The sequence below is a fragment of the Chlamydotis macqueenii genome, chromosome 4, assembly GCF_036417535.1.
Source record: "Chlamydotis macqueenii isolate bChlMac1 chromosome 4, bChlMac1.mat, whole genome shotgun sequence".
Classification (NCBI taxonomy): Eukaryota; Metazoa; Chordata; class Aves; order Otidiformes; family Otididae; genus Chlamydotis; species Chlamydotis macqueenii.
In genome coordinates this window covers 16420005-16446992 of record NC_141559.1, presented here as the reverse complement: position 1 = coordinate 16446992, position 26988 = coordinate 16420005, and the positions used below count along the sequence as shown (strand labels likewise).

General features: G+C 42.4%; 1 protein-coding gene across 3 annotated transcripts in view; it reads left to right on the top strand.

Moving 5' to 3' along the window:
* Nucleotides 1-26988, top strand: part of NR3C2 (nuclear receptor subfamily 3 group C member 2) — a 214496-nt gene that overhangs the window by 167941 nt on the left and 19567 nt on the right. For all 3 annotated transcript variants that reach the window (XM_086746351.1, XM_086746352.1, XM_086746350.1), the window contains exons 5-6: nucleotides 5374-5712; nucleotides 6131-6275. In XM_086746351.1, the coding sequence (XP_086602477.1) occupies nucleotides 5374-5712; nucleotides 6131-6275 (484 nt within the window). The remainder of the gene's footprint in view (nucleotides 1-5373; nucleotides 5713-6130; nucleotides 6276-26988) is intronic.

Genomic DNA, 26988 nt, shown 5'->3' with positions numbered 1-26988 from the left:
GTCTTCAACTGAGCAAAGAACACCTGGCTTTTGATGGGCAGCAAGGCAAGCTCTGAATATCATCTTTTTAAAAAGAAAATCTGATTTCAGGGGATTATCATTGCAAGTCTTGTAATTCAGTCTACATAGGACTATGGATAATTTTCTAAACTTCAGATTTTGCTTAAGAGTACTGGATGCCAGCATGGATTTGCAGAGCATCTTAAATTGTTCATTTGCTAAATTTGAACACTGATACAATTCTGTGAACAAGATACTACTCTGTTATAAAACTGCTGAGTTAATTCATAATATTTATGGGTTCTTTTATTTCCTGTTGATAGCATTTTGTTCTTTGGGATTTTTGATCCCATTTTTTAAACAATAATGCTGATGAAAATTACTGATTTTGAGCCTGTGAAAAATAGTTATCAGATGTGTGGCTGTGTGGAGTCTGTAACTTAATTTGTGTATGTTCCCTGAGGACAAAGGCAGACTCAACTTGTATAGCGGATGTAAGTTTACTATGGTATTTTTAAAAAGAGTATATGGTAGCATACCTATCTTGTAACTACCCTAAAACCCTCAAGCTTAACCTTTAAAAACGGGGAATGCCATAGATTTGTAGCTGATGTTCACATTAATTTGTGTTCAGTTAATGTCCTGTTATTTGACCTAGAGTAGCATTCGCTGTTGCAGATGACCAGAAGCCTATTCAGTGTTTTACAAATGACACAAAAACTCCCAATCCTGAAATCGCAGGTTGAAATTGTTTTGGCATTGTGACAGGAGTCTTATCGAAGAAGGGTCAGTACTAAGGAACTAGTTGTCCAAAGCTGAATTCACCCCAGTCTCCTGCCGATAGCTGTTTTCAAATGATTAAGTCCCGTCTTCTTGCTAGATCGTAAGACTGAGGCTGTAGTAAGAGGGGAAATGTATTAATTTGCCTTACAGTCTTAACAGTGCTCAAGACTGTCTTAAACTGGTTTTAATATGGCATCTCAGCCTTCCGCAGTGCCTCTGCAGCACTGCCATTGCCCTTTCTAGGCAGGTGGGACTGGCATTGAGGGTGATAAACCAGCAAACTGGTGTTTGCGGGCTGCTCTCGTTGAGGCCTTCCAAGCACGTGGAACAAGGTGTGGTTTTGCAGAATTTGCAGGCTTTTCTTCGAACATGTTGGACGCAAGCCTGCTCTTATTAAATCTGGGTAAAACTTTGCCTATTGCTTCCGGAGGAAAAGGCTCTGCTCTTTGTGGTCGGACTTGTAGCTTATTTATTCCTCTGTCATACTGTGATTTATTGTTAGAGCCACAGAGGAGATCTCTTGGATGTGCCTTTTTAAAGTCCAACTTTATGTGACTTTTGAGATGCTTCACCCTATTTTTCATTATTTTTATTTTAATGTACGAGACTTTCTAAAATACTTGTTTGACGAAAGTCATGTCAGATGTTTGAGATGTTAATCTCTTATATATCTGCAGTGTGTCTTTCACTATTGTTTGCTTACACTATTACTCTGTCTCAGATGATTTAAAAATACAAGGATTATAATACGATATCCTGGCTGTGATAACACTGAACAAGTCAGCCTGCAATTAGAGATTACATACAGTTGCTGGTTGTGCAGCTGTTTGGATGAAAGCCTTGTCCTAACCCCAAATAGGGTTAAGACTTCAGCTTTGCCGCAAAATGCCCCATGCACGCCCCATCCCTTGTTCTGCGTGGAGAGCCTGCGACTTCTTGGATGTTTCCATGCGGCAGTCCTGATGCGCGTGGCTTTTACACAGCGATTCGTAGGTGGCTTTGTCGGTTTTATAGTTGGCATTGCAGTTAGAGAGCAAATGTGAAAAAACAGCTTCAAAAGACCGACTCGGAGTACGTACTGCTCAGAGTTTGTATTTCATCTTTAGTTGTTGGTTTCTGTGGGAGTTACCAAACCAGTTGAGCTACAGCACTGGCGTGAAGCCAAATGAAAAATACAGTTTTCTTCACTGTAAACATGACTGTCAAGCAGTAATGTTTTTCTCAGCTTCATTTTAAAGTCATTATAATGGTAGAAATTGAAACTAAACACGTTTTTATGCCAGTATTATACATGGAAGAATGTTGTTTCTTTTTTCTGTTAATGAAAAAACTCTTAGAGAATAGACATGCAAAATTATGTCTTAATAAGTGTGTAATCATTTATCTGTGTTGCTAGATACTTGATGGAGTTGGTAAACCAATACATTTTTTATTCTGGTGTAGTTATGGTGAGAATGCCCCCCCCCCCCCCTTGGAAACAGGAAAGATATGTACAGTTCTTTATTTTTAGTCCTGTTTTGATAACAGAAAAAAAAATAATGCCTGATAAAACTTAATAAATAACAGCAAACACAAATCTCTATCTACTCCTTCAGGCTTATTTTTAAACGCTCTTTTCAGTGGCTGATAGCTCTGTTAACTCAGCGTCAGATATTCTGCTGAACTTGGCCATCCTTGCTTTGCTTTTGGGATTTATTTTGTTGAAAAATGTGTGAATTCAGCTTTGCCTTTCTAAGATAAGTGCAAACCATATTTAATGCTCTCAATGATTTCACCAGGACGTCACGATGTAGGTGCGACTGCACCAAATGGGGAACAGCAGCATTTTCACTTACTTTTCAGAATTAAATTTGTCAGAGTTGTCTGCTTTGCCTGTGACTCCCTCTGTTTTACTTTGCAGAGTGAGGAACAATCTTGTTTAACAAAATGACTGATCAGCTGCTGCTTTGTGAAATAGCTTTTTGGGTACTAGGAACAGAAAATGCATCTTGAGGAATGGATGTCGGCATCCATGTAACTTGGTGCACCAGAGGATGAAAAATCCTTCAGTTGTGCTTCATTGTTTGAAGGAGCTTTTTTAAGAGTTTCATAATAGAAAAGCAAGAAATAGGTTTGGAAAGGACTTCTATAAGGGTCTTCTCATCTGTCCTGTCTCTTGAGACAGAATCAGCTGCAGTGAAACCTTTTCTGACAGATAACTTGTCTCACTTCTTCCTCATAACCTCAGATGACAGCGATTCCTGTGTTTCCGCTATGGCATCTGTGCTAATGCTTCGGGTAATTAGGAAGCTTTTGTTAAGTATATGTGGGTAGTTGAAAAAAACCAGAATTTTAAACTAAATTTTACTAGAACCGGCACACTTTTATTTGCATATCTAATCCTTTTATTAAAAAAATTCAACCTGCCCCACTTGGTCTGGATGTTTGCAGGCATAGAGAGATTAAGACATTTTTGAAAGCAGGCATACATGCTGTACGTGAATTAATTAAATGGTGTCCAGCTTTCTGAAGGAAAAGTGGTGAAAGTAACAGAAAGATCTCTAAAGTTCTCTGTAGATCTTGTGAGCCATATTGATGCTGAAATCAGCCAGGAAGATCCTTCTTACGTTGTGTGATAGAAACGACACCAAACTGCCGTTCAGATTTTGCACTTACTGCTTGGTGCAATACGTGCTGCAGTAGCAATGAATTGCGTTCAGGTTTTGAAGGATGATAGTCAAGGAGTAGCATCTTTTAAGATCTTGTGTATGAGTTCTAACATCACTGTTTGGGATCTTGGGATGAGCCAGCTCCTCAGAGTTCAAGGTACTGTCCCGGCAAGGAAGTGTTGAAAACAACAGGCTATTGTTGCACATGGGCGTGCATTGTCCTGGCCCTGGGGTGTCTGTATCCTGCCTCGCAGGCACTACGAGCTCAGCCATAGCTGCTGGTTCTGGGCAGGCAGCCCCGATTTCAAGGAAACAGTAAAACACTAACGGCTGCTGTCATCAGCAGCGGTCTTGGGGCAACTGCTCCGCTGTTGAGGAGGGTTTTCTTAAAATGTGGGTTTTAAGGGGTTTGTAGAAGAGTAATGAGATCGTTCTGTGGATCTTCGTAGGGAGTTTTCTGCACTGTAATAAGAGGAGCAGCAAGAAGTACCTAGAGCAAGTTTGAAAACTTCCCAGGAGGCAGTGACGTGGCATGCTGAGCTGGAGTGGAAGAGCATGTTTTGATAATGGAGAAGAGAGCAGGGGTGAGATGGAGTTCGGCCAGAAGGGATCCTGAAATTGCAGAAAAGGTGTTTTATGTAAGGAAAGATAGGGAGGGGAATTGATGACAGAGGAAGAAACTGGAGGAGATAGACTTGGGACAGGACATGGACAAAGAAGGGTGTTTTCAGTGGTATTCTAAGTAGGAGTGAGATAGACTTGTATATACTGATCCCACTAAAAGGGAAGTTGCAATAATCAAGAGACGGGAAGATAAAAGTCCAGACAAGGGTTTTAGTTGTGTACAGATAGATAAGAAGACTACATTTGAGAGATGTTACTCTGAAAGAGCTGCAGACATTTAAACTTTAGTTCATTATTTATTGCTTCTAAAGATTATTTTAGCTACATTTTCCTATTGTGAAAAGGGAGGCAATTGCCTTTTTTATTAGTTTTTGTGTGTGTGTATTTTCTTTTTTTTAAACTTAATTGTCTTGCATTTTATTTCCCATTCTTTCCTCGTGCTACAGGATCATTTTGCTGGGGTCGGAGCAGAGCTTTCTGCCTGCTTACATATCTGTGCTCCACATGGCAAAGTTGGGAAGGCAACCCACAGAGAATGGCTGGGATCTCTGCAAAGAGTGGAAGCACACTAGCATTACTGTCTTCTAAGAATACTTAGTAAAGAGAAGAAGAGAGGGTAGCATTAAAGGGAAAAAAAAAAAAAGACGACAAATCATTAGAGAAATGTTAATAGCAGTGAGAAAGGTGTTACATGAGGCTCAGTGTTTTTTCTTTAGGTAAATGTTTTTAGCATTACCTCAGAACTACTCAAGAGAAGAGGATGAAGCTGTTATGGAAGTATCAGAGCAGCAAAAGGATTTGACTAGCTTAGACTGTTCAAAATGGATTGACTGCATTTCAAGCTGAAGCACAGCCAGGGTGGGCACTAGGACTCAAAAGCTTAGGAGAGCTCTGGGTCTGCTATTTTCAGGCGTTGCCAGGGAGATTACTTTTGATGACCAAATGCAATGGAGAACATGAATTGCAGACTTGTAGATGATAAGTGATTCGTTTAAGCTACAACACAAATAAACTGCTGAAGTGTTTAACTGACGTTGACCACAGTAACTAGGATGTTTTATGTATGTCTGTGTGGAGACAGGCACTGGATATTCTGTCACTTATAAAAACATCCAGTAAAGCAATGAAAATGAGCTTATATGTGTCTTTTGGTCCTTTCTCCAGCATAATGATGCTGCAGCAGTGAGGTATTTCTTAAGATCCTGCACCTGTTTCACTTGGGAACTTTGAGATGATACCTCTTCTTGCATTTTCTATAAAGCCACAGTTACGCCATCTTTCTGTACTGAATTGGTTCTTGTGCTGCTCATCTTCACAGCTCGGAAGTCAAAAAAGTTGGGGAAATTGAAAGGGATGCATGAGGAGCAGCCACAGCAGCGACAGCAGCCGCCACCCCAGAGCCCTGAGGAAGGGACGACGTACATCGCGCCCGTGACAGAGCCCTCTGTAAACACAGCACTTGTCCCCCACATGTCTGCGCTCTCACCAGCACTTACTCCCTCTCCTCTTAAGATCCTTGAAAGCATTGAACCGGAGATTGTGTATGCAGGATATGATAGTTCGAAGCCAGACACAGCGGAGTATCTGCTTTCCACCTTAAACCGCCTGGCCGGCAAGCAGATGATTCAGGTGGTGAAGTGGGCAAAGATACTTCCAGGTAGGACCGTAAGTCATTTGGTGAAATTTCTCTTCACTGTTTCTTTTAGCTTAATGAACTGTTTGCTTGACAAATTGCATCTTTAATCTGTGGGCTGTGTTGAAAGCCCTCACAGGGGATGCGAGATGGACACCTGAGAGAAGATTGTTGGGTTTTTTTAATGCATGTAATGTTTGTTTCATGTGTCTGCAATAGATATTTAAAAAACTTTCATTTTGAAAAATAACCTTAAGAAGAAAACAGGTTTTGTCACTGGAATGAAAAATTAGGGTTTTGTCTTTTTGAAAGTATACTTTGTGGGAGTGTTGCTCTTGTTCGTTAATACTCGAAAAATAATGAGCAATGTATTCAGTGCTGGCTTGGCCAATCCTTACAGAGCGCAATGTAGTTCATGGGTATTTTCTGGTTTAATCTCTAGGATTTAGAAACTTGCCTCTCGAGGACCAAATTACTTTAATTCAGTATTCATGGATGTGTCTGTCATCGTTTGCCTTGAGTTGGAGATCGTACAAACATACAAACAGCCAGTTCCTCTATTTTGCTCCTGATCTGATCTTCGATGAGTAAGTATTCCTTAATGGTCCTTTTCAGTCCAGGCTGGAAAGATTACTCTGTCTTTATTTGGTTTACAGGCATACCTACAGTCTGAGAAAAATTCAACTAATTCTGACTATAAAAGTAGCTTAATCTTGGGTTTTTTTTTGTTTTTTTTGTTTTTTTTTACCAGTGACTCAATTTTTCAATTGGCGATGGTGGTGGTTGATACTGACGTCCACTTCTCCTTATATACGTGGATGTGTTCTCAAACTAGGACCATCCTGCTGACTTGAAATGTACTGATACATGATCAAGATTTATAGGAAAAGAAAACATTTTTTTTTTAATCTACTGGTGCTTGGAAAAATATCTAACTTCTAGGAAATGTGAATGTTTAAAATGCCAGTTTTTTTCAGAGCAGTCATATGAAGAGGCTTTTGTTAACAATATACAGCTGTTCAATGTGTTTTCTTGACAGCCTTAATTACCCTTCTTTGCAACCATGAAAGAAGCCAAAATGTTTTTTCAGTAATGAAACATAACTTCTTTTATGGTGCATTCAGACAAAAGGAAGGATCAACCAAGGAATAATTCCTTCTGAGTATGTGTGTTCCTTCATATTTTAAGTTTGTGTTTTAGTGCTTTGCTTTTGATGAGTGTAATTTAATTTCTATTCCGTTTGCCTAGTGTTTATTCCAAGATAGTAAAGTAAAAATTCAAGCAAATACAGAGGCAAACTGGGGTCACATCATATGCTTATCCGAGAAGGTTTTAGTTTGTTTTTTTTTTTCCTAGAGGTAAAAAATGAGACATAATCAATAGGATATGGGTGCTCTTGCAGAAAACAAAACAACAGGGCAAAAATGAACAAAATGAGCAAAAAACAACTTACCACTCAATCTCCTGAAGCATTCTGAAATATTTTTTTCTTGGAGAAGGTGCTTAGTCACTGTTCATCTTAAAATCTCTCTTTGATTTAGGAGTTCCTAAATAATTAACGTATACAAGATTGGTCCCAAAGCAGTGTGCAATATCAAAGGAGGGTGGTTAGGTATGGGTTTTGGTGTTTGTATTGTTTTGGGTTTGTTTTTTGGGGTTTTTGTTTTTTGTTTTTTTTTTTTTTAAGAGGAGGAACTGGTGATTCACTTCATGTGGTTTCAAATGTAGTGTCAGCCATTTTCTATGTTGAAAGCACCTCCACTGTGACTTGGACATCAGAAGAAGTATCTGTAGCTAAAGCTAAGTGAAAATACGAACTTCAAAGAGTTTAATTCTCCTGGGGAAATGTAGACTAAAAGTTCAAACACAGAAGCAGCTTTCCCTCATGAAAGAAGGAAGTCAGGGAAGGGGTCAAAATTTATTGGACAAGGAAATCAATCCCACTTGTAAATAAAAGTGTATGTGTAGTGCTAGCATTCTTGATACTGCAGTTAGAAGGAGCTTCCAGAAGTTGAGATCATTTGTGAGTTTTATGCTGCAAGCCTTGACAGTAGGTGCCTGCTGAGGCTGAGGTTGGCATCCAGTTGGGAAAAGGAATGCAACGTCATGGAGTGCAAAATAAAAACATCCAAAACCAGATATGTATGTATGATAGAGGTCTGGTCTTCTACATATTTAACAATGTACTTATTGCAGAGCTACCAAAGGTGGTAGAAGGTTTCAACAGGGGAAAAAAAAAAAATTAGCAGGAGCTGTGTTGAGCTGTGAGGTGCTGGACAGAAGCTTTTGAAGTAGTTAATCAGGGCAAGAAATTTCCTTGGAGATAAGAGTAGGAGTCCAGTGCTTACTCCAGAACAATAATGGACACATCTCTGAAATATGAGGGTTTTTCTCAATTCGCTCATGTTTCATACTCTATGGGACTGCAGTCGAGCTCCATGGAGGCTGCCCGAGGTGGTTGGGAGCTGGCTGGGCTCGTGCAGCCAGGTGAAGACTGTGCTGGGTGCAGTGGGGATTTAATTGTAGCCTTCTGCTTCCTGATGAGTTGTTATAGAAAAGGTGGAGTCAAACTCTTAATGGAGGTGCCCAGGGGAAGGATGAGAGGCTGCAATTGCAAGTCTAGGACAACAGACTGCCTCCTGGGCAGCAGGAGAAGAAATTTCATAATGAGATGGTGAAATAGCAGAGCAGGTGCCCAGAGAGACCCTGGATACTCTGTCTTCAAAGGTGTCCAAGCCTTGACTGGTCAAAGCCCCAAGCAGCCTGCTCCAGCTTTGATGTTAGCCTTGCTGCAAGCAGGGAGTTGGACTTGAGACCTCCAGAAGTCCCTCCCAAGCTAAATTATTTTGTGATTCCAAGTTGAAGAATCCCAATTTTGAGGTAAGGTCAGAAGTGAATTATTGGAATTGTATAAGTCAACCAATACAGTTCAGTGTCAAAAGCATTCAGGTAAGCACAAAACATAATACATACTCCTGCTTGTGGAAGTACACTGCTTTGAAGCTTTGCTCTGGAGTTGCTGAAGGCTGGTCTTACCTTTAGTTTTTAAGTACCATGAACTTGGTTCTTAAGGCTACAAGCTCAAATCTGAGAAGCTGCAAAATTCCAAAATGAAGGCTGTCTGTGAAATCGTAGTTTGAGCCCTTTGGGTACATGCTTTGAAGACTGTATCCATAACCAAACCCTTAAGTTATGTTACCTCACAATATTTTTCCTAGGTGACTCCTTTCTTTTTGTGTTGATCGGGTTGGATGAGTTGTAGGGATGATGCAGGATTATGCAGTGAGGGACTGTTGGATTTTTGCTTCATGTGCTGCCAGCAAGGAAGCCTTACGTTGAATGGATTGAGGGATTTGGGAGAACAGAGCGATATTAATGAGGAAGATTTTCTTAAGACATGGAAAAAGACTATCCCTGATTCAAGACCTAAGCTCTGAGGCATTTCAGGTTCCTACTGCAAAGTAACAGAAATCCCACAGAAAAAAAAATGACTGTTGTTTATTTGACGAGCGAGAGGGAAAAAGATTTCTCACAAGACTTTACCAAAGACTTTAGCTGAAATTTTCTAATCTAATTCAACCTGAGGAGGCATGTGCATGGGCAATTTAAGTCCAGAGCATTAAATTGGTAAAATTATACACTATTGAAAGGAGGAAACTGAGTGGTGCTTCTTGGAATGGGTGCAAGAACAAAGCAAGGGACATAGCAAAATACAGTGTTTTTGAATACTATCTTATTTTCAGGGATTCCGTCTGAAACTGTGCAAAATGAAGGGTTTGCTACAGGGAACAGCCTAAAACATGATTTTTAAGATATAGTCCTGGAAGTTAGAAAAGTTAGTTTCAAATTCCCTTGGTCTCTCTGTTACTGAATTAATTAATCATTTAAATAATAGCAAAAAGAAGTCTTTTTCTGTCTGTGTCCCTTTGAAGGAAAAGGGCCCAATGTTTTTTAAGGCAGTGTGACAATTTAGGTCCTAGAAGAAATCTGATCATCTGAATCTTTCAATAGTAGGAGTTTGTGTTTGCAGTGCAGAAATCAGATGCCTAAATCCCAGAGGATGGGAAGGCATGCTTCTTGCTGATGTTCCTTTGATGGAATCGGGCAGTTGCTGTCCTGCTACTGGCTGCAACTTCCCAGGTGTCTGCTTCCACTCATACATTAAGTCAGGGCATTGGTGGCAGCCTTTGAGAGGCTCAGGAAGGGATAAAAAGCATTTATGAGTGCAGCACCGCCAACAGAAGCCCAACAGGAGCCAAGATCCTTGGGAACCTTGCTCCTCTGATGTGGGAATCCAGTGGGAGCGGTGGGACGCAGGCTGCCTTTGAGACCACAACTTGTGCTCTCAGCACATATCCCCCTCCCAGCTGGAGGCCAGGAACTGCATCCTTCATGGCAAGTTACCTTGCTTATCCATCCCTTCCCCTAAGGAAGAGGAATGGTGGCTTTTCACCTCTCCATAGGGCAAAACCCCAGCTAATAGCATTGCTGATTAATATTAAAAATCAATCCATGTGTTGTCTTTGAGATATGTTGGTTTCTGCTGGTGTAAAGAAACCAGAGAGCCAGCCTAACGCTGGAGTTACCCCACAGGTCTCAATTTTTCTTCTGATTTGAGATCTTACGTTGTCTCTTTGTAGACCCCTAAATCCTTGGGGACTTCTGAAGAAGAGACTCAAATTCCAAAATAGTTTACTATTTTTAGGCAATTTACTCAAATTATCTTATTTACTATGCCAGCCTAATCTAGCTGTAAAATAGCACTGATGTGGGATGCTAAGAGAGTTCGGTAATGCTGAGACACTTCAGTACATTAAAGTACAGCATCAATATTTCGACAGTATTTTGCAAATGCATCGAATGATTAATGTGCTGTGTGTTTTCTTGCTCCTTTGATTTTTCTTGTTGTCATCTGCAGCATAAAGAATAAATCATAGGTGCATAAGTGTGCAGATTCTGAATTTCCTAGCTGTTGTACTTTCTTCTGTCATTGGATTTTTATGGAGATTTTTACCCCAGTCAAGGGCTTGAGGGTTTGCCTGGGCATTGCATGAGATACCCAAAATTATTAAAGCAAACTTGAAAAACCGAGTCTGAAAACTGGGCCCAATTTTCACAAGCATTTGGATCAGCAATGTCTTTTTTCCATTTCTGAAATTATTGTATTACATCATAAGCAGCTCAGTCCTTACAGTAAAAAGGTTTCAGTAGAGGCTGCAATTTATTGAATATTGTGTACAAAACATTAAGAGCAGAATATACCGACTGATATATTGGTTGGTGCTTTTAACTGATAAGGTGAAGCTTCAGGCTATAGATTTTGAACTAAGAAGTGGCTGTCTTTTCGTTATTGGTGTTTTGGGCAATTGTGACACTACTGGTCACAAAACTTTTCAAGTTTGTAGTGCAGTATGGATGGCTTTTTCGTTATAAAATTCAGTCGTCTACTCCAGATATTTTTAAATAACCCAGTAATACTATGTATGTGATGTAATCTAACAAACTAACAAAGGTTACTACAAGTTAATGTAAATCCTCCCTATGAAGTGCAAGACTTAACTTTCAGTAAAATAAAGATGTAGTATTGCAAGGTTCTTTCTTACTGTGTCTTTGGTAATAGCCCCAAGTGTAAAGTTTTAAAATTTAAAAGCAGATAGAAGTTGATATTAGCAATAGAGGAAAAAAGGAGAATACATTTTTCAAATGAGAAAGTTGATGTAGAGCAAATGAGGTAGAGAGAGGCAGAAAAGCAGCTTCGGTTATGGGGACTTCTGTGATGTTCCTGTGCTGATGTTGTCATGGCATGTGAATGGGCAGAGGATTTTGTAACATGGATGAAAGTCGTAAAATTAAATTAAGAATTAAGATGTAGCTCAGCTGAATAGCTAAGATTTTATTTTAAATCTGCATTTATTAATTATGTGTATTTTATTAGTAAATAACATGTTCATTGTCTCTTTATTATGTTTCTAATATCCTCTGATAATATGCTTATGGAAGCTGAGACCATTAGGATTTGGTGTTGTGTAAGGCAGTGCAAGGGTGCAGCTGCCTCTCTGTGCCCTTTCAGTGCTGAAGCCTGCAGGTCTTTCTGGCATTCTGATTTCTCTAGTAACAGCAGGAAGATAAACGTAATAAAATAAGCTGAATATTTAAGAACAGCAGACTTTTTTTTTTTTTTTTAACCTTATATACCTGGGGGGGGCAGGGGGGGTGATTTATTTTATTGTTTAAAACATTACTTTTTCCTGTTTATATTTTGCAGGATGATGGCTTTTAACCCTTTTGGTTACTTTTCCAATGTTAATCCTCTCATGTCTAAATTTAGGTACTTTTTTGTAATCTCTTTCATCTGGCAGTCTCCAAATCCCTCATTTTTAATTAGTATTGCTGCAGTGATTGTTGATAAGAGTTGTCAACATTCATTCTTTGCTAATAAATTGTGTATGTGATCACTGATCTTGTTAAAAGGTCAGCAAGCACTCCTTGATATTCCTCCCTGCATGATTTTTGCTTGCATATATTATTTTGGAGTACTGCATTCATACAATCTAAACTATCAGTGCAGTGAGACATGGATATAGAATCATAGAATGGTTAGGGTTGGAAGGGACCTTCAAAGGTCATCTAGTCCAACCCCCCTGCAAGGAGCAGGGACATCCCTGACTAGATCAGGTTGCTCAGAGCCTCATCCAGTCTGGCCTTGAACGTTTCCAGAGATGGGGCCTCCACCACCTTTCTGGGCAACCTGTTCCAGTGTTCTATAACTCGCATCGTAAAAAATTTTTTCCTAATTTCTAATCTAAATCTACCTCCTTCTATTTTAAAACCATTACCCCTCGTCCTATTGCAACAGGCCCTACTAAACAGCCTTTCCCCATCTTTCTTGTAGGCCCCCTTGAGGTACTGGAAGACTGCTATCAGGTCTCCCCAGAGCCTCCTCTTCTCCAGGCTGAACAGCCCCAGCTCTCTCAGCCTGTCCTCATAGGAGAGGTGCTCCAGCCCTTTTATCATCTTTGTGTCCCTCCTCTGGACCTTCTCCAACTGGTCCATGTCCTTCTTGTGTTGGGGGCTCCAGAACTGGACACAGTACTCCAGGTGGGGTCTCACCAGGGCAGAGTAGAGGGGGAGAATCACCTCCCTCGACCTGCTGGCCACGCTCCTCTTGATGCAGCCCAGGATGCGGTTGGCCTTCTGGGCCGCAAGGGTGCATTGCCTGCTCATGTTAAGCTTCTCATCCACCAGCACTCCCGAGTCCTTTTCCTCAGGGCTGCTCTCAATCCATTCCCCTCCCAGCCTATATTTGTGCCTGGGATTGCCATGACCCAGGTGCAGGACCTTGCACTTGGCCTGATTGAACTTCATGAGGTTGGCACAGGCCCACCTCTCCAGCCTGTCAAGGTCCCTCTGGATGGCATCCCTCCCTTCCAGCGTGTTGATGGCACCACACAACTTGGTGTCGTTGGCGAACTTGCTGAGGGTGCACTCTATCCCACTGTCCATGTCGCCGACAAAGATGTTGAACAGGGCCGGGCCCAGCACGGACCCCTGAGGGATGCCACTTTTGACCGGTCTCCACATGGACATTGAGCCGTTGACCACCACTCTCTGAGTGCAGCCATCCAGCCAACTCCTTATCCACCGAGTGGTCCGTCCATCAAACCCATGTCTCTCTAGTTTAGAGAGAAGGATGTCGTGCGGGACAGTGTCAAAAGCTTTGTACAAGTCCAGGTCATAAAACTGTCACTGTCATAGAATGATAGAATAGTTAGGGTTGGAAGGGACCTTCAAAGGTCATCTAGTCCAACCCCCCTGCAAGGAGCAGGGACATCTCCGAGATCAGGTTGCTCAGAGCCCCATCCAATCTGGCCTTGAATGTTTCCAGGGATGGGACATCCACCACCTCTCTGGGCAACCTGCTCCGGTGTTCCACCACCCTCATTGTAAAAAAATTCTTCCTTATGTCCAGTCTGAATTTACCTCCCTCTATTTTGAAACCATTACCCCTTGTCCTATCACAACAGACTCTACTGAACAGTCTCTCCCCATCTTTCTTGTAGGCCCCCTTGAGGTACTGGAAGGCCGCTATAAGGTCTCCCCGGAGCCTCCTCTTCTCCAGGCTGAACAGCCCCAACTCTCTCAGCCTGTCCTCACAGGAGAGGTGCTCCAGCCCTCTCATTGTCTTTGTGGCCTCCCCTGGACTCACTCCAACAGGTCTACATCGTTCTTATGTTGGGGGCTCCAGAACTGGGCACAGTACTCCAGGTAGAGGGCCTCATGAGAGGGGAGTAGAGGGGCAGAATCACCTCCCTTGACCTTGGCCACACTTCTTTTGATGCAGCCCAGGATGCGGTTGGCTTTCTGGGCTGCAAGTGCACATTGCTGCCTCATGTTGAGCTTCTCATCCACCAACATGTTCAAGTCCTTCTCCTTAGGGTTCCTCTCAATCCATTTTCTGCCCAGCAGCCTGTATTTGTGCTTGGCATTGCCCTGATCCACGTGCAGGACCTTGCACTTGGCTCAAACCTGTGCATTATAGATCTAATACGCTTCAGCTAGGTTTTCTAAGTCCTGTTTTGCTTTTTCTTTGTAAACAGGTCAATGGTTGGGCAAAGCAATACATTCAACTTCTTTGCATAAATTTCTACAGGTTCTACCTTTTGATTCTTTTTTTCTCTAAATACTTCTTAAATTTCTAGGGTGTTTTAATTAAAACAGTGGAACTGTAAAGGAAAACAGGAGATAAAGTAATTTTAAGAGGATCCATAAGCATTTGAAAACTGTCAGAAGAAAGCATATTTTCTCATCCTTTAAACTGGCTGGTTGTAAAGGAGGCGTAAGATCAGGCCATGGGTGAAATGACACTTCTTCATTTGGCCATTCCAGCAGTCAGTGATTTGGGTACTTTCTGAATGGGACATTGCATTTGGACAGTTGTGCTTAATAACCCTTCAGCACCTTTCTTCTGGGAGTTTGCCTAATACCTGTTTGAGTACATTTATAATCTTGACATCTAAAATGTTCTGTGGCAGTCACTTTTGCAATTTAATTATGCGTATTTTTTTGTTGGAGGTGTTTCTAAAGCAGGTAGCTGATAATTTAGTGGAATGCCACTTCATTCTTGTGTTTGTAGTAACAGTGGACAGATTCCTTTTCATCCTTTGTACGGCACTTATTACTTACAGATCTCTGTCAAGTCCCGATATTTCTTCTGTGAGCTGAAGAACCATCTAGTCAATTTAATCTCCCCTTGTATCCATTGTTTGCAACACCTGGCCATCCTCATCTCCTCCTTCAGTGCTTTTGCTAGCCCAGTGTATTAATTCTGGGAGGAGTCCAGACTGACATGCTGTGTTCAGAGCACAGTGGATTTATGTAGTAGCAAAATTAGGATTTCTGTCTTGCTCTCAACTCTTCTTTTCTCACTCTTTCCTTTTTTTTGACCATTAGTAAACACTGAACAAGCATTTTCAAAAGACAGAAAGCTGAAAAACTTGTTCCAGGTTACACTTAGGACTCTGTATTGTGTGATGTTTGTTAATTTAGAGACAGTTATTTTGTATGTATGGTGGAAGACGATTATACTGTCTGCATTGTCTTGCAGTTAGTGATCTTGACCTTCCATTTTGTCAGCCAACCACACGATTCTGCAAGATTTTTCAGGAATTTTTCACAGCCAGCTCATGATTTCACCACCTCGAGTCATCAGCAAGCTCTGTCACTTCCGTAGGTCTGATTTTTTTTTTTTTTTTTTTTTTTTTTGGATGATGTATGAGTACAGTTTTCATGCCAGGCCCCACTGCAGAGCTCTGTGAGACTTCCCTGGTAACCTCCATTACTTGTGAGAGACGTCCATTTATTATTACCCTTGGTCTCCTATTTTTAAGCTGCTAATAATCCATGAAGAGGCCTCTTCCTTTATCCCTAAGCTCTCTTTAAGAGCTTTCAGGAGATCTTTTTAATAGCTTTAACATCCAGCTTTGCATCCCTGTGTACCTCCTGATGTAAAGCGCAGTGTGCAGGAGGTCCTAGAGCAGTGATTACCCATACTGGCCCGCTGACAGAGGGTATTGCAGCCCATACTCAAACTGCATGCCCCAGTTTCCTTTGTGTGGAAACCAGGGCAGAGGAGAGGAGGAGGAGAGGGTTGGTTTTTGCTTAGGTCTCACCCCATATGGCCGTGGGATGCAGCTAGACCTGGCATGTACAAAGCATTTCCATCGTACAGACATTGCCTGCATTGACCAGAACATCCCTGAGCTGTCATCATTGCGCTCTTACAGATTCGTGAGACTTGACCTCTCTTTGTTGAAGCTGTGCTGACTTTCTTCCCTTAGAGCATATTTATTTATCTATTAATGCTCCTCTTTCAATCATTTTGCTAGATATTGAAACGAGACTTACTAGCCTCTGGTCTCTTGAGTGCTCCCTGCCCTCTCCCAGCCCTGTTTTAAGAAATCAGTCACGTTTGTCATCTTCCACACCTTTTATAAGGGCAATTTGAGCAATAAGCTGCACAGCACAGTTAGTAGTTCAGCAATTCTGTATTTAAGTTACTTTACAGCTCATGGACGGATGCCATCTGGTCTCGATGATTTATTACTATTCATTTTACTGTATTTTTTTTTCTCTTTCTAAACCCCCTTCTACTCACACTTTAATCTGAAACTAGTTCTCAGACTCGATTACTGAAAAGGGAGACTCTGCTGCAGAGCCTTCCTGGACTCCTTTATGGAGAGCACTGATGTAAAGATTTTATTTAACTTTTCTGCTATGGCCTGATTTTTGTCAAACACTTCTTTTTCATCTTGATCATCTGTTGGCCCAGTGGATGTTCTGGCAGGTTTCCAGCTTGTGATGTGTTTGAAAGGGTTTGACTGTTAGTTTTTATGGCTTTAGCACAAAGACTTGCCCAATGATTTTACATTTAACTTGACGTAATTATACTTTCTTAGTATTGTCTCAGCATGACTTTGAGACATCCACAAGCCTTTTGGATGTCTTTTCCCTTCTCTCAAGGTCCTTGGTAGGAAGGGCTAGGATGGAGGAGAGGTTTCTTCCTTTCAAGTCTTTCTGCATGTCAATGAGCTGTTTGTTGGCATCTCCAAATGACTTCCACGTGCGTAGTGCTTCCTTTCACAACTTCCCCTATCGAGTTAAGTATTAATCTTCTAGATTAAAAGAAAAATTAGGAAGCAATTTCTCTAAACCGGTATGAGAGCAAGGCATGCCTCGGTTGGCTTCCAGAAAATACCAGGCTTTGCATGACAGCGTGAGCAAAGTCTTGATTTCTGAGACATTGTTGGCATAAGAGGAGAATTGCTGCTGCATGTGGAATATAACAGTAATTTTGCTGATGAACTACAACAAGTGACAGTGAGCCCTGGCATAACGGATGTATAAAATGATACCTAATGGGCACCTTTTCTAGCTGGTGATACCTTTCTCTGACGAACTTTAAAAGAGTATTTATTGTCACGTGTACATTATCATCACTTATTATTTAATGTGGTATTGAAAAAGCGCTTTGGTAAAGGCATAATTATGTATTTTCTCATTTGAACTGTGATTTGTCTCTTTTGGAATGCAAATGTGAACCAAAAGAGAGTATTTGGTATCAGCATTCTGCTAATTGCATAATTAACTGTTAATTCCAGCAGATAGTTGGGGCTTTTTGCTCTTGATTTTCTTGGGATTTTAGGGTAGCGTAACGGGTGGATTATTAAGTTGGATTTTAGTGCAAGTTCTCTATTACTGATTGGGAACTAAACCTCTCCTTTGGCAATCATTATCCACGAGCTGTTGCCAGTTGCTCTGTTGATAGGCATATAACAGGAGGATACTTAGCTGAAACTTTAAAGCAGCTCTAAATTTCTTAATATCGGTTACCTGGGATTGTATTCTCTAGGAGCACCAGGAGGGCTTTCTTGGGAGGAAACTAATTTCCAGAATTGACTCCTTTAAGTTCAGTGTAAAAATTGCCAAATTTTGATGTGTGGGTGGCTGAAGCCTGCAAAATACCAGCAATGTCTGTACATCTGTTTTAATGTGAAATCACAGAATGGGTTGACTTGAACCTTAAAGATCATCTAGTTACAACTCCTCTGCCATGGGCAGGGACACCTTCCACTAGACCAGGTTGCTCAAAGACCCATCATCCAGCCTGGCCTTGAACACTTCCAGGAATGGAGCATCTACCACCTCTCTAGGCAGCTTGTTCTGGTGCCTCATCACCCTCATAGTGAAAAATTTCTTCCTTATATCTAATCTAAATCTACCCTTTTCCGGTTTAAAGCCATTACCCCTTGTCCTGTCACTACATGCCCTTGTAAAACGTTCCTCCCAATTTTTCTTATAAGCCCCCTTTAGGTACTGGAAGGCTGCTATAAGGTCTCCCCGGAGCCTTCTCTTCTCCAGGCTGAACAGCCCCAACTCTCTCAGCCGGTCCTCACAGGAGAGGTGCTCCAGCCCTCTTGTCATCTTTGTAGCCTCCTCTGGACCCCCTCCAGCTGGTCCATGTCCTTGTTATGTTGGGGGCTCCAGGTCACAGTACTTCAGGTGGAGTCTCATGAGAGGAGAGTAGAGGGGCAGAATCATCTCCCTCAATGTGCTGGTAATGCTTCTTTTGATGTAGCCCAGGATGTGGTTGGCTTTCTGGGCTGAAAGTGCACATTGCTGCCTCATGTTGAGCTTCTCATCAACCAACACCCCGAAGTCCTTCTCCTCAGGGCTGCTCTCAATCCATTCCCCGTCCAGCCTGTATTTGTGCCTGGGATTGCCCCAACCCATGTACAGGACCTTGCTGTTGGATGGTTGAACTTCATGAGGTTTGCACGGGCCTGCCTCTCCAGCCTGTAAGGTCCATCTGGATGGCATCCCTCCCTTCCATCGTGTCCACTGCACCACACAGCTTGGTGTCACCAGCAGACTTGCTGAGAATGCGCTCTATCCCAATGTCCCTGTCACTAACAAACATGTTAAACAGTGCCAGTCCCAATACCAGACTCCGAGGAACTGTACTTATCTCTATGTGGATGTTAAGCCGTTGACCGCAACTCTTTGAGTGCGACCATCCAGCCAGTTCTTTATCCACTGAGTGGTCCATCCATCAAATCCATGTCTCTCCAGTTTAGAGACAAAGATGTCGTGTGGGACAGTGTCAAATGCTATGCACAAGTCCAGGTGGCTGAAATCAGTTGCTCTTCCCTTACCCACCAGCGCTGTAACCTTGTCATAGAAGGCCACCAAATTTGCCAGGTATGATTTGCTCTTAGTGAAGCCATGTTGGTTGTCACCAATCACCTTATTTTCCATGTACCTTAGCATAGTTTCCAGGAGGATTTGCTCCATGATCTTGCTGGGCACAGAGGTAAACTGACTGGTCTGTAGTTCCACGCATCTTCCTTTTTCCCCTTTTGAAAAATGGAAGTTAAATGACCTTCCTTAACTGGTTATCGGTGTTCAGCAGTGGTGGTCTTCAGTCTAATCCCAGTTTTGTTCTGAGTTCGACAACTGCTTCTGCCAAGGTCACTGCTGTGGTATCAGTGTTCTCAGCTACTCACCCCTCAGTCTGCAGCATCCCAGTCACCTGGAGAGAAGGTTGTGGGGTTAAATGTTTTACTTTGGTAATGGTGGATTGACACATTCTTGTGGCAGGGTTGGTGGAGGGATGTCATTACTGAAATACTTCTCTTTCAGCAATTTTTAGAGAAGGAAATCTTTCTTTTCTGCATATTGTGCTTCCTTGCAAGGAGCAGCTTTTGCATGTCAGATTCCTGCAGGAACACAGCAGCAGGAGGCATCTCCAGAACCTTTGAGCCAATTCCTTGCTGCTGCAGGAGGATCTCACCATAAAAGTTCCTTGTTTTTAAAGTAGAAGGCAGTGCCAAGGGCCTTGCTACTGTGTCAGATTAATAGGGCACAGAGGGAATTTTTTTTCCTCACATTCAAGGTAGAGAGAAGAAATGCTGACTGTCAGTAGTGGCTAAAGTCAGGTAGGACAGGGCAGAGGATTTGGGGGCAGCAGGAAGAGCTGAGGTGACATTTGGTGGCAAGTCTTACAGCTTTGCTTTAAGCCATGGCTTTAAGACAGAGGCTGGCAGCTGCCTGTCTCTGTATGAAGGAGCCTGTATGTGGGCAACAGCTGTATCAGACTGTTCAGCGATACCCACCAAAATGGCCTGGGAATCTAGGAACATGCTGGAAACTCCAATTGTCACCGGGGGACAAGGCAATGGCACTTTGGTTTTGATTTATTTTTTTTCCCTGGGCCTGGTATGTGGACAGTGTTTTCCAGCAGCATGATAGCGCAGGCAGCCAAGGGCTGTTGATATTGTAACCTGGTTGAGATCCACCATCCCTTGCGTAGGCAGCGGGGTGGTCGTCTGAGGCTGTCACCATTGTGCTACCTCTAGGCCAATGCTTCCCTGGATAAACCACCTAATTCACAGCCTGTGTTTATCCATGGCAGCTTAACCAACTGCAGGGTAGTAGTTGAGTTGTCTGTCCCTTACCACTTAGGGAGAGCATCTGCTGCCTTGCCAGGAGGAGGAGGATGTCACTGGTGGTGCCAAAGATGGGGTATTTATTTCTGCTGGCTTACTGACAAGTTAAAGGGAAAATGGGCATGATCCACATTTCTCTCTAGCGGAAGCCAGTGCTGTGGATTTCCACAGGATTGAGTGCCCGCATTTGCCATTGATGCAAGGTAACAGGTATTTTTTCCTTCTTGGAAGGAGGTGGCTCTAAAGCCGTAAGAGTTGAAGACTGTGTGTTCAAGGGATTATGCTTTTGTCTCTTTCTGCTGTGGCTTGCAGAGTGAGCAGAGATTAGGAAGTGCTGAATAAGAAGTAAGTGCTGAATGAAGAGTCGTAATTGAATTTTGCCTGAATTCTGCATGTATTTTGGCTTAGATTTTGATCAGTGCAATAACTTAACGATGCAGTACTGCTGACTTTGGTTGCATTTGTAATGACTTCAAGATGGGAAACAGGTGTCTGGGTACAGTCCATCGAGCAGAGTGATGCGCGGTGTTTCCCAGTGTCGCCGCACACAAAGCAGTGCAGTGGTTGCCTCTTTGCACAGAAGAGTAGGTTCAGTTTTGTGCTAGGTAGTGTCATTCTGTTCGCACCATTCCTCATGATGGAGCTGTTGAAGTAGAATACTCCCTCAAGAAAGAGTAAATTGATGTTATGATCGTATGGATTGGTTTTTTGGTTTGTTTTTTTTTTTTTCTTTTCCCAAGAACCTTTTTCCAGAAAAGTGTAACCCCTCCTAAGGCAGGTAAGATAATTCAGACAAAGGGCTTTTCTGATTAGATGGTTTGAGCAGCTGAACAAGGGACTCTGTGATCCCATGTCCCTGGTCTTTTTCCCCCCTTTATCCACAGCTTGCCTTCCTTGCCTCAGAGGTTTCTGATGATGTTTCACTCCTCTGCCAAGTTCAAATTGACCCCCTTTTGGCATGGTGGAAGCTTTCTGAGGTTTCCAAACTGGTTTTAACCTTCGTGCCTTTGGCAGGTTTTCTTGTTGGGTTGCATTTGTGTGTTTGTTTTTGTTTTGTTAGTCTAATGTGTTTTCTGATTTTCCCTGAAATAATTTTCACTGATAGACAGGCTTCAAGTGGATACAGGTTTTAGTCTAGCAAAGGAAAGGCTCTTGATTACGAAATTGGAAACAGTTCTTATAGAGGGGAAAAAATGTAAAATCAGGAAACACAAAGAATATCTTTGGCATCAGACTTTTTCTACAAGTGTTGCTTGATCTTTTCCCAAGTCTTTTCTGAGCTGCAGAGGCCGAGGGACTAAGTCAGCTGCACGTGTGTTCCTCTGAGGTGCTGTGAAAGGGGATTCTTTTGCCCAGTTTTTCTTGGGATTATCAGCAAGCCACTTGAGTACTGATGGAACTTCAAAACACTCACCACAGCTTTCCCTTTCTTCACTTCCCTGTCTAATTTAGGAAGATGCCTTTTGCTGCAGCTTTGAATTAGTATCTATGAGAAAGTAAATAAAGCATGGTATCAGGTGTGGTTTGGGGCTGTTTCGCCTGTACGTGAGTATTCCTTAGTGCATGAATTCCTCTTTTTAGTTACAGTCAGTTGAGTTGCAGTTTCCATCCTCAGCAAGGCGATTTACAATGCTAGACTTTATGATGACTTCATAAAGTATAAGTTACTTATTCATAACAAGTTGTTTCTGTACAGCATGCCTGTAGTTTCACAATTTTTGATGTGGCTGTTTGGTTTTTGTGGAGTTTGCATAAGGTTATTAATGAGATATATGACTGGTTTGGTATTTAGAATGCCTTGTCTTAAACAGTTTCCTTAAACCATCCCTCCTCCCTCAGTGGGACTGCTCAAGTCTGCATCCCTGTTGTAGTTGAGTGGCTCATCCCATGATGATTTGGGGCATCAGTCCTGTTTTGGCCAGGTGCTCAAGCCGTTTGCCTCATTGCTTGCTGCTGTGTAAGAGGATGGCTGCTTCCAGGGTGCAGGGGAACAGGAGGAGCTGGGTTGGTTTGCCGCTTTCTCATCCTCATATTCAGCTCTGTGTGGGTAGATGTTGAGGATGAAACAGGCTGAGGTGTTGGGCTGAAACCACAGAGCTGGTCTCCGTGCAGCTTGCCCATGTAAGGAAGATAGATGGTCTCAAGTCAATTTGGGAATAAGGGTGGCAGAGATGAGAGAGGCAATGACAGAGAGATTGTGTGGGGTTAGGAGGACATCCCAAATCGAGTGGGGAGAAAGAGAAGATGAACTCAGGGAGGGTACTAGGGAGTCTCTCACTGGGAACACATTTGCTGCCATTCATGGAGAGAAACCCAACAGCAGGAACAAAACCCCTCATCCCACTGAGGTGGTTGAGATGCCTTGGAGGGTTTCACCTGCGGAGATGCCCACCTCATCTTCCTCTGGGAAACAAGGGGGGAAAAGCAGTGGCAGTTCAGTTCCAGTGGGGATGTGGTGAGCAACTCGGTGACCCATTAACACAAGGGTACCCATGGCCTATGGGAGCTGATAGAAATTCGGCAGAGCAGTAGCCAGGGGAACGGGCCGCTTGTGGCTGCTCTGCCTGCCCGCAGCACTGCAGTTGTGGGAAAGGTCAGGCAGAATGTGAGCTGGGCATTAAATTAAGCCTGTAAGGAGACACTTGGGAAACTTAGGATGGATTAACCTAAGATGTAAAGTTTAATGTGTATTATTATGAAGGAGGATTAAGCTAAACTGAGCTAATGACGCCACTTTTGAATGCATATCCACACAGCGGATTCAGAGCTTTGGCTCCATGCTTTTTATTCCTTGAATGTACTTGCCTCCTTAAATGGCCCCATAAAGATTTGTGCCCTTATATTCCAGATCTTCACATTCTCCATTTTCCATGTTGAGAAGTTTATATGCTATGTCAGAGGTAGAATTTTGCTTCCTCCCGTCCCCGCCTTCAAACAAAAAAAAAAAAAAAAAAGATGGGAGGGAAGGCAACGTACAAGTTTGTTTTAATTTTTCCTCATGGTGGTAATGGCATTTGTGATGACTTGATGGCATTTATTCTTAGCTGAGGCATTTGGTAAGGAAGAAATAACTTTGTTCGTGCTATGTTGACATGCCCGGATTTCTATGTGCCCCATCTCTTTTAATATATGAGCCATTTCTATTGCTTTATTTTATTGTTAATCTCATAGTATTGGGATGTCTGCGATGTCAGCATCTGAATTTTCCAAAAGCTCTGTACCTTCTTATTTTACACTGTCTGGGTTAAAAATCCAATGCAAAGTTGAATACTATAAACTGCCACAAAATGCTTATCTGACATTAAACAGAGTCATGAATTAACTAACATAATTTGTAGTTAGTAAGAATTCGTAGATAAGTAATAAATCAACTGAATTGAATTTTCAGGAGAGAAACTTGATATGAAATTACAGATTTGCTGTACATTAAATAAACTACTTAGTGACTAGTTCTGTATATAATTTTATTTCGCTACAAACAATGTCATGAGGTTTACCTTCATGGTAAACTAGAGATCAATATTTGTAAGTAGATAAAAGACTAAATATTTAAAAGATAGACAAAAAAAAACCAACCAAAAAACTCCTGACTTTTACTAAAATTCTTCTATTTAGGGAATGATAGAAATGCAACACAAATACAAAGAAAAACATAAGAGAGAAAAAGTAAAATGTCATAAAAAGCACAATGCAATTTAAGAGGGGGAAAAAAAAAGGTTTTGAGTCTGGATACTTTTCGATTAGCTGTCACAGAGAGTAGAGAGTGTTTTGCTGTGCTGTTTAGTGAAAGCATAAGAAACCTGAGACAAAACCTCAAAATGTTTCGGTTTATGTGCTGTGTGGCTTGTGGTATCGGGTGAAAGGTCTGGTGCTTCTCGTGTCTGTGGAGGTCAAACGCAGGCAGGGCTGGTGGCAGCTGCTTTCTGTTCTGAGGCTGGAGAAACTGTGTTGTCCTGCAAAAGTGATAGTGTGTGTAATAGCCTGCTCTTGTTCTGAGTCCTGCTAGTCTTTAGCAGTCTAAGATAGACCTTAAAATGTATTTTTTTTAGAAATACAAATGTCCCCTATTAATCATTTGCCTTTCAACTTCAGTATCTATCCCTCTCAGCCTGCTGGGAGAGGTCAATTAGTAGCCACCACCATCTGTGTCTTAGACCTGGATTTGGTGATTTTGGGAAGAGGGAGGGGAGCAGGAGCAGCAGGAGGGACATCGCCCTCTGGGGTCTTTCAGGGTCTTTTTCCTCAGCTGTCTCTGGGTCAGCTCAGAGGTGCCTGCAGCCGCTTGGTCTCGCGGCAGTAACGACTGGTCGGGTGGAGGACATGGGGCTGGCTAAGGGTGATGTCCCCAAAGCGGGATAGGCTGAGTCATGCAGTGGCCAAACGTGAGGGAGCCCCCATCCCTGACACACTGGGTCATCCATGCTAAGGGCATGCCCAAACACCGGGAGAGAGCCAGGTGCTGCTGTGCTAGGTTGACTACAAGCCTTGGACAGTGGCCACCACCCTCAGGCAGACCTTGGGCTGGAGCAGGACCCCAAGCACAGCAGCTTCAGAAGGGCCCGTTTGTGTGCATCTTTTAATTCTGCAAATCCTTTTCTATTTCACCGATCCCAGTTACTCAGGGTTGCTCTGTGTGCGTTCATAGCATGCGACTGGCATTGAGCATGCAAGTGACATCTGTAAGTCCTCTGCAGTGCGTGGCCGGGCTTGTGCGCTCATGGTTGTCTGCATCCAGCAGCAGAGGCTGCTCTTCTCAAACAGAGGGCCAAGTGGTATTTCAGTCACTGTCCAAAGCATTCAAAGACTATTTTCTTCTATTCGTTTTCTTCCCTGCAGTCCGTGATGCATAATAAAAACAAATAAACATGGCATTACTACTGCTATTAAAGTAAAAAAAAACAAAACAAACAAAAAAAAAAACCAAACAAAAAAAAACCCAAAAAAAACCCACCACCAACAAACTGGAAGTTCTTAGTCTCAAGAAGAGGGTGGGGTGGGGGAAAAGTGCCGAGCCCATATAACAATGGGGAGTCTGCTTTATTAGTATTAAGCAGGAAAATAAAATCTACTCTGGCAGTAGTGAAATAAAACACCAGGAAGATTACGTCAGTCTTTGTTTGCACAGAGTATGATTCTTCTCTTTCAGTGGCCAATTTGTATATTTGAAAAGACAGTTGCTTGGTTAAAATAATTAGCTGAACTTCATCCAATTCCCCAATTATGTGAAAAAAAATTTGAAGAAATATAGACAATTGTTGAGCAACTAAAAAAAAAAAAGTAGTGGTCACTGAACAATTATAGCGCCTTGTCTAAATACTTGCATATATATCATATTTTCAAAATGAGACAGGCAATTCTCAGTGACTCTTTGCTGTAGCTGCTGTGGTTTGGTATACCAAAATCCTGACTAATTCTGCCTGAAACATGTGCAGGATAGTTAGCCTGGAGTTGCCACAGGGAAAAGAGACAGGGTCTAAAGCTAAGTATATCAAAGTATATTTAAAAAAAAAAAAAGTAAACTGGATGCAAGTCATGTGTCCTTATTATTTTATGATTTAACAGGCAAAAATATGTATTAATGAATGAGATCATCGTATTACATAGGCCTTTATTTGAGACTATCTTAGAATATTATTATTATTATTATTATTATTTTGGGAAAAAACATACAGAATTTTTGAATATTTCAGTGTTTGATTAAGAGACCATTGCAACAATTTGACTAAGAATTCCCCGTAGGAGATCCGGTGCAGTATATTAACAAGATCTTCAGTGACTGGGAAATAATTTCTTCTTCTTGTTCCTGCACTTTCATCCTTGGAGCTAGACCTGGTGCATTTTCAGGAAAAGTAGTAATCAGAGATTTTGAAGTGGCAGTTTCCTTTAGAAGGATGCATAAGCGCTTACTGGCTGAGGTAGTGGTCATCCCAGTCAATTTTAACTTCAGGCTCCTGAGTAGACATAAAGGGAGTAACACAAGTCATGCATTGTGTTTTATTTTTGTTAAACCACTTCCCCGTTTTCCAGACCTGCCAGCCATATTTTTATGGGACTGTGTTATTTAGGATGAGAAGAGTCGAGATGTCTCCTGGCATGGTGGAAATCCCTGATCCCAGGGCCCTGCTGGCTTGTGGACCCGACTGCGCGTGGTGGGCAGCAGAGCTCTTTGCCATGGGTTTTCCTGTGTCGGTGCCTGCCAGGCAGCCTTGGAGGCTGCTGGGCTGGAGCCAGGGCTGAGCACCGTGAACGATGTGGGCTGCAGGTGTGGGGCTGTCAGTCCTCCTTGGCCCTCCTTTCCCACAGCTCACCTCTGCACCAGACACTTCTGAAGCCCATTTCCACCTGTACATCAGCTGATGGGGGATGTAGCATTTAAAACATGCGTGCAGTGGGTGTAGGTTCCCCTATTACACCAGTTCTGACCCCTTCAGCAGGCTCATTTCCATCAGCCAGAGCAAAGCTGGGTGAAAGCTGACGATTGAAACACATTTTAAAACGGTTTTGCCAGTTTGTTAACATCGTCAGTGTATAAAACTCAAATTATGTTTGTTTCTGTTCCTTTTATTGGGGTGGATGCAAATGCTGCCTGTGGTCTGCCGGGTAGCAAAGTGAACTCAGCCATCCATTGCAGATGGCACAGGGGCTGAGCAAGGTGATGCCCAGGTCCCCCAAATCTCACAGGCAGTGGGTTTTTCTGCCGGCTCAGAAGCACGGGGACCAGGCAGTCCACCGTGGCAGGCCTCCAGCTTCATCTCTGCAGTCCCCAGCTGCCTTACCTAACCTGAACTTCGCATCT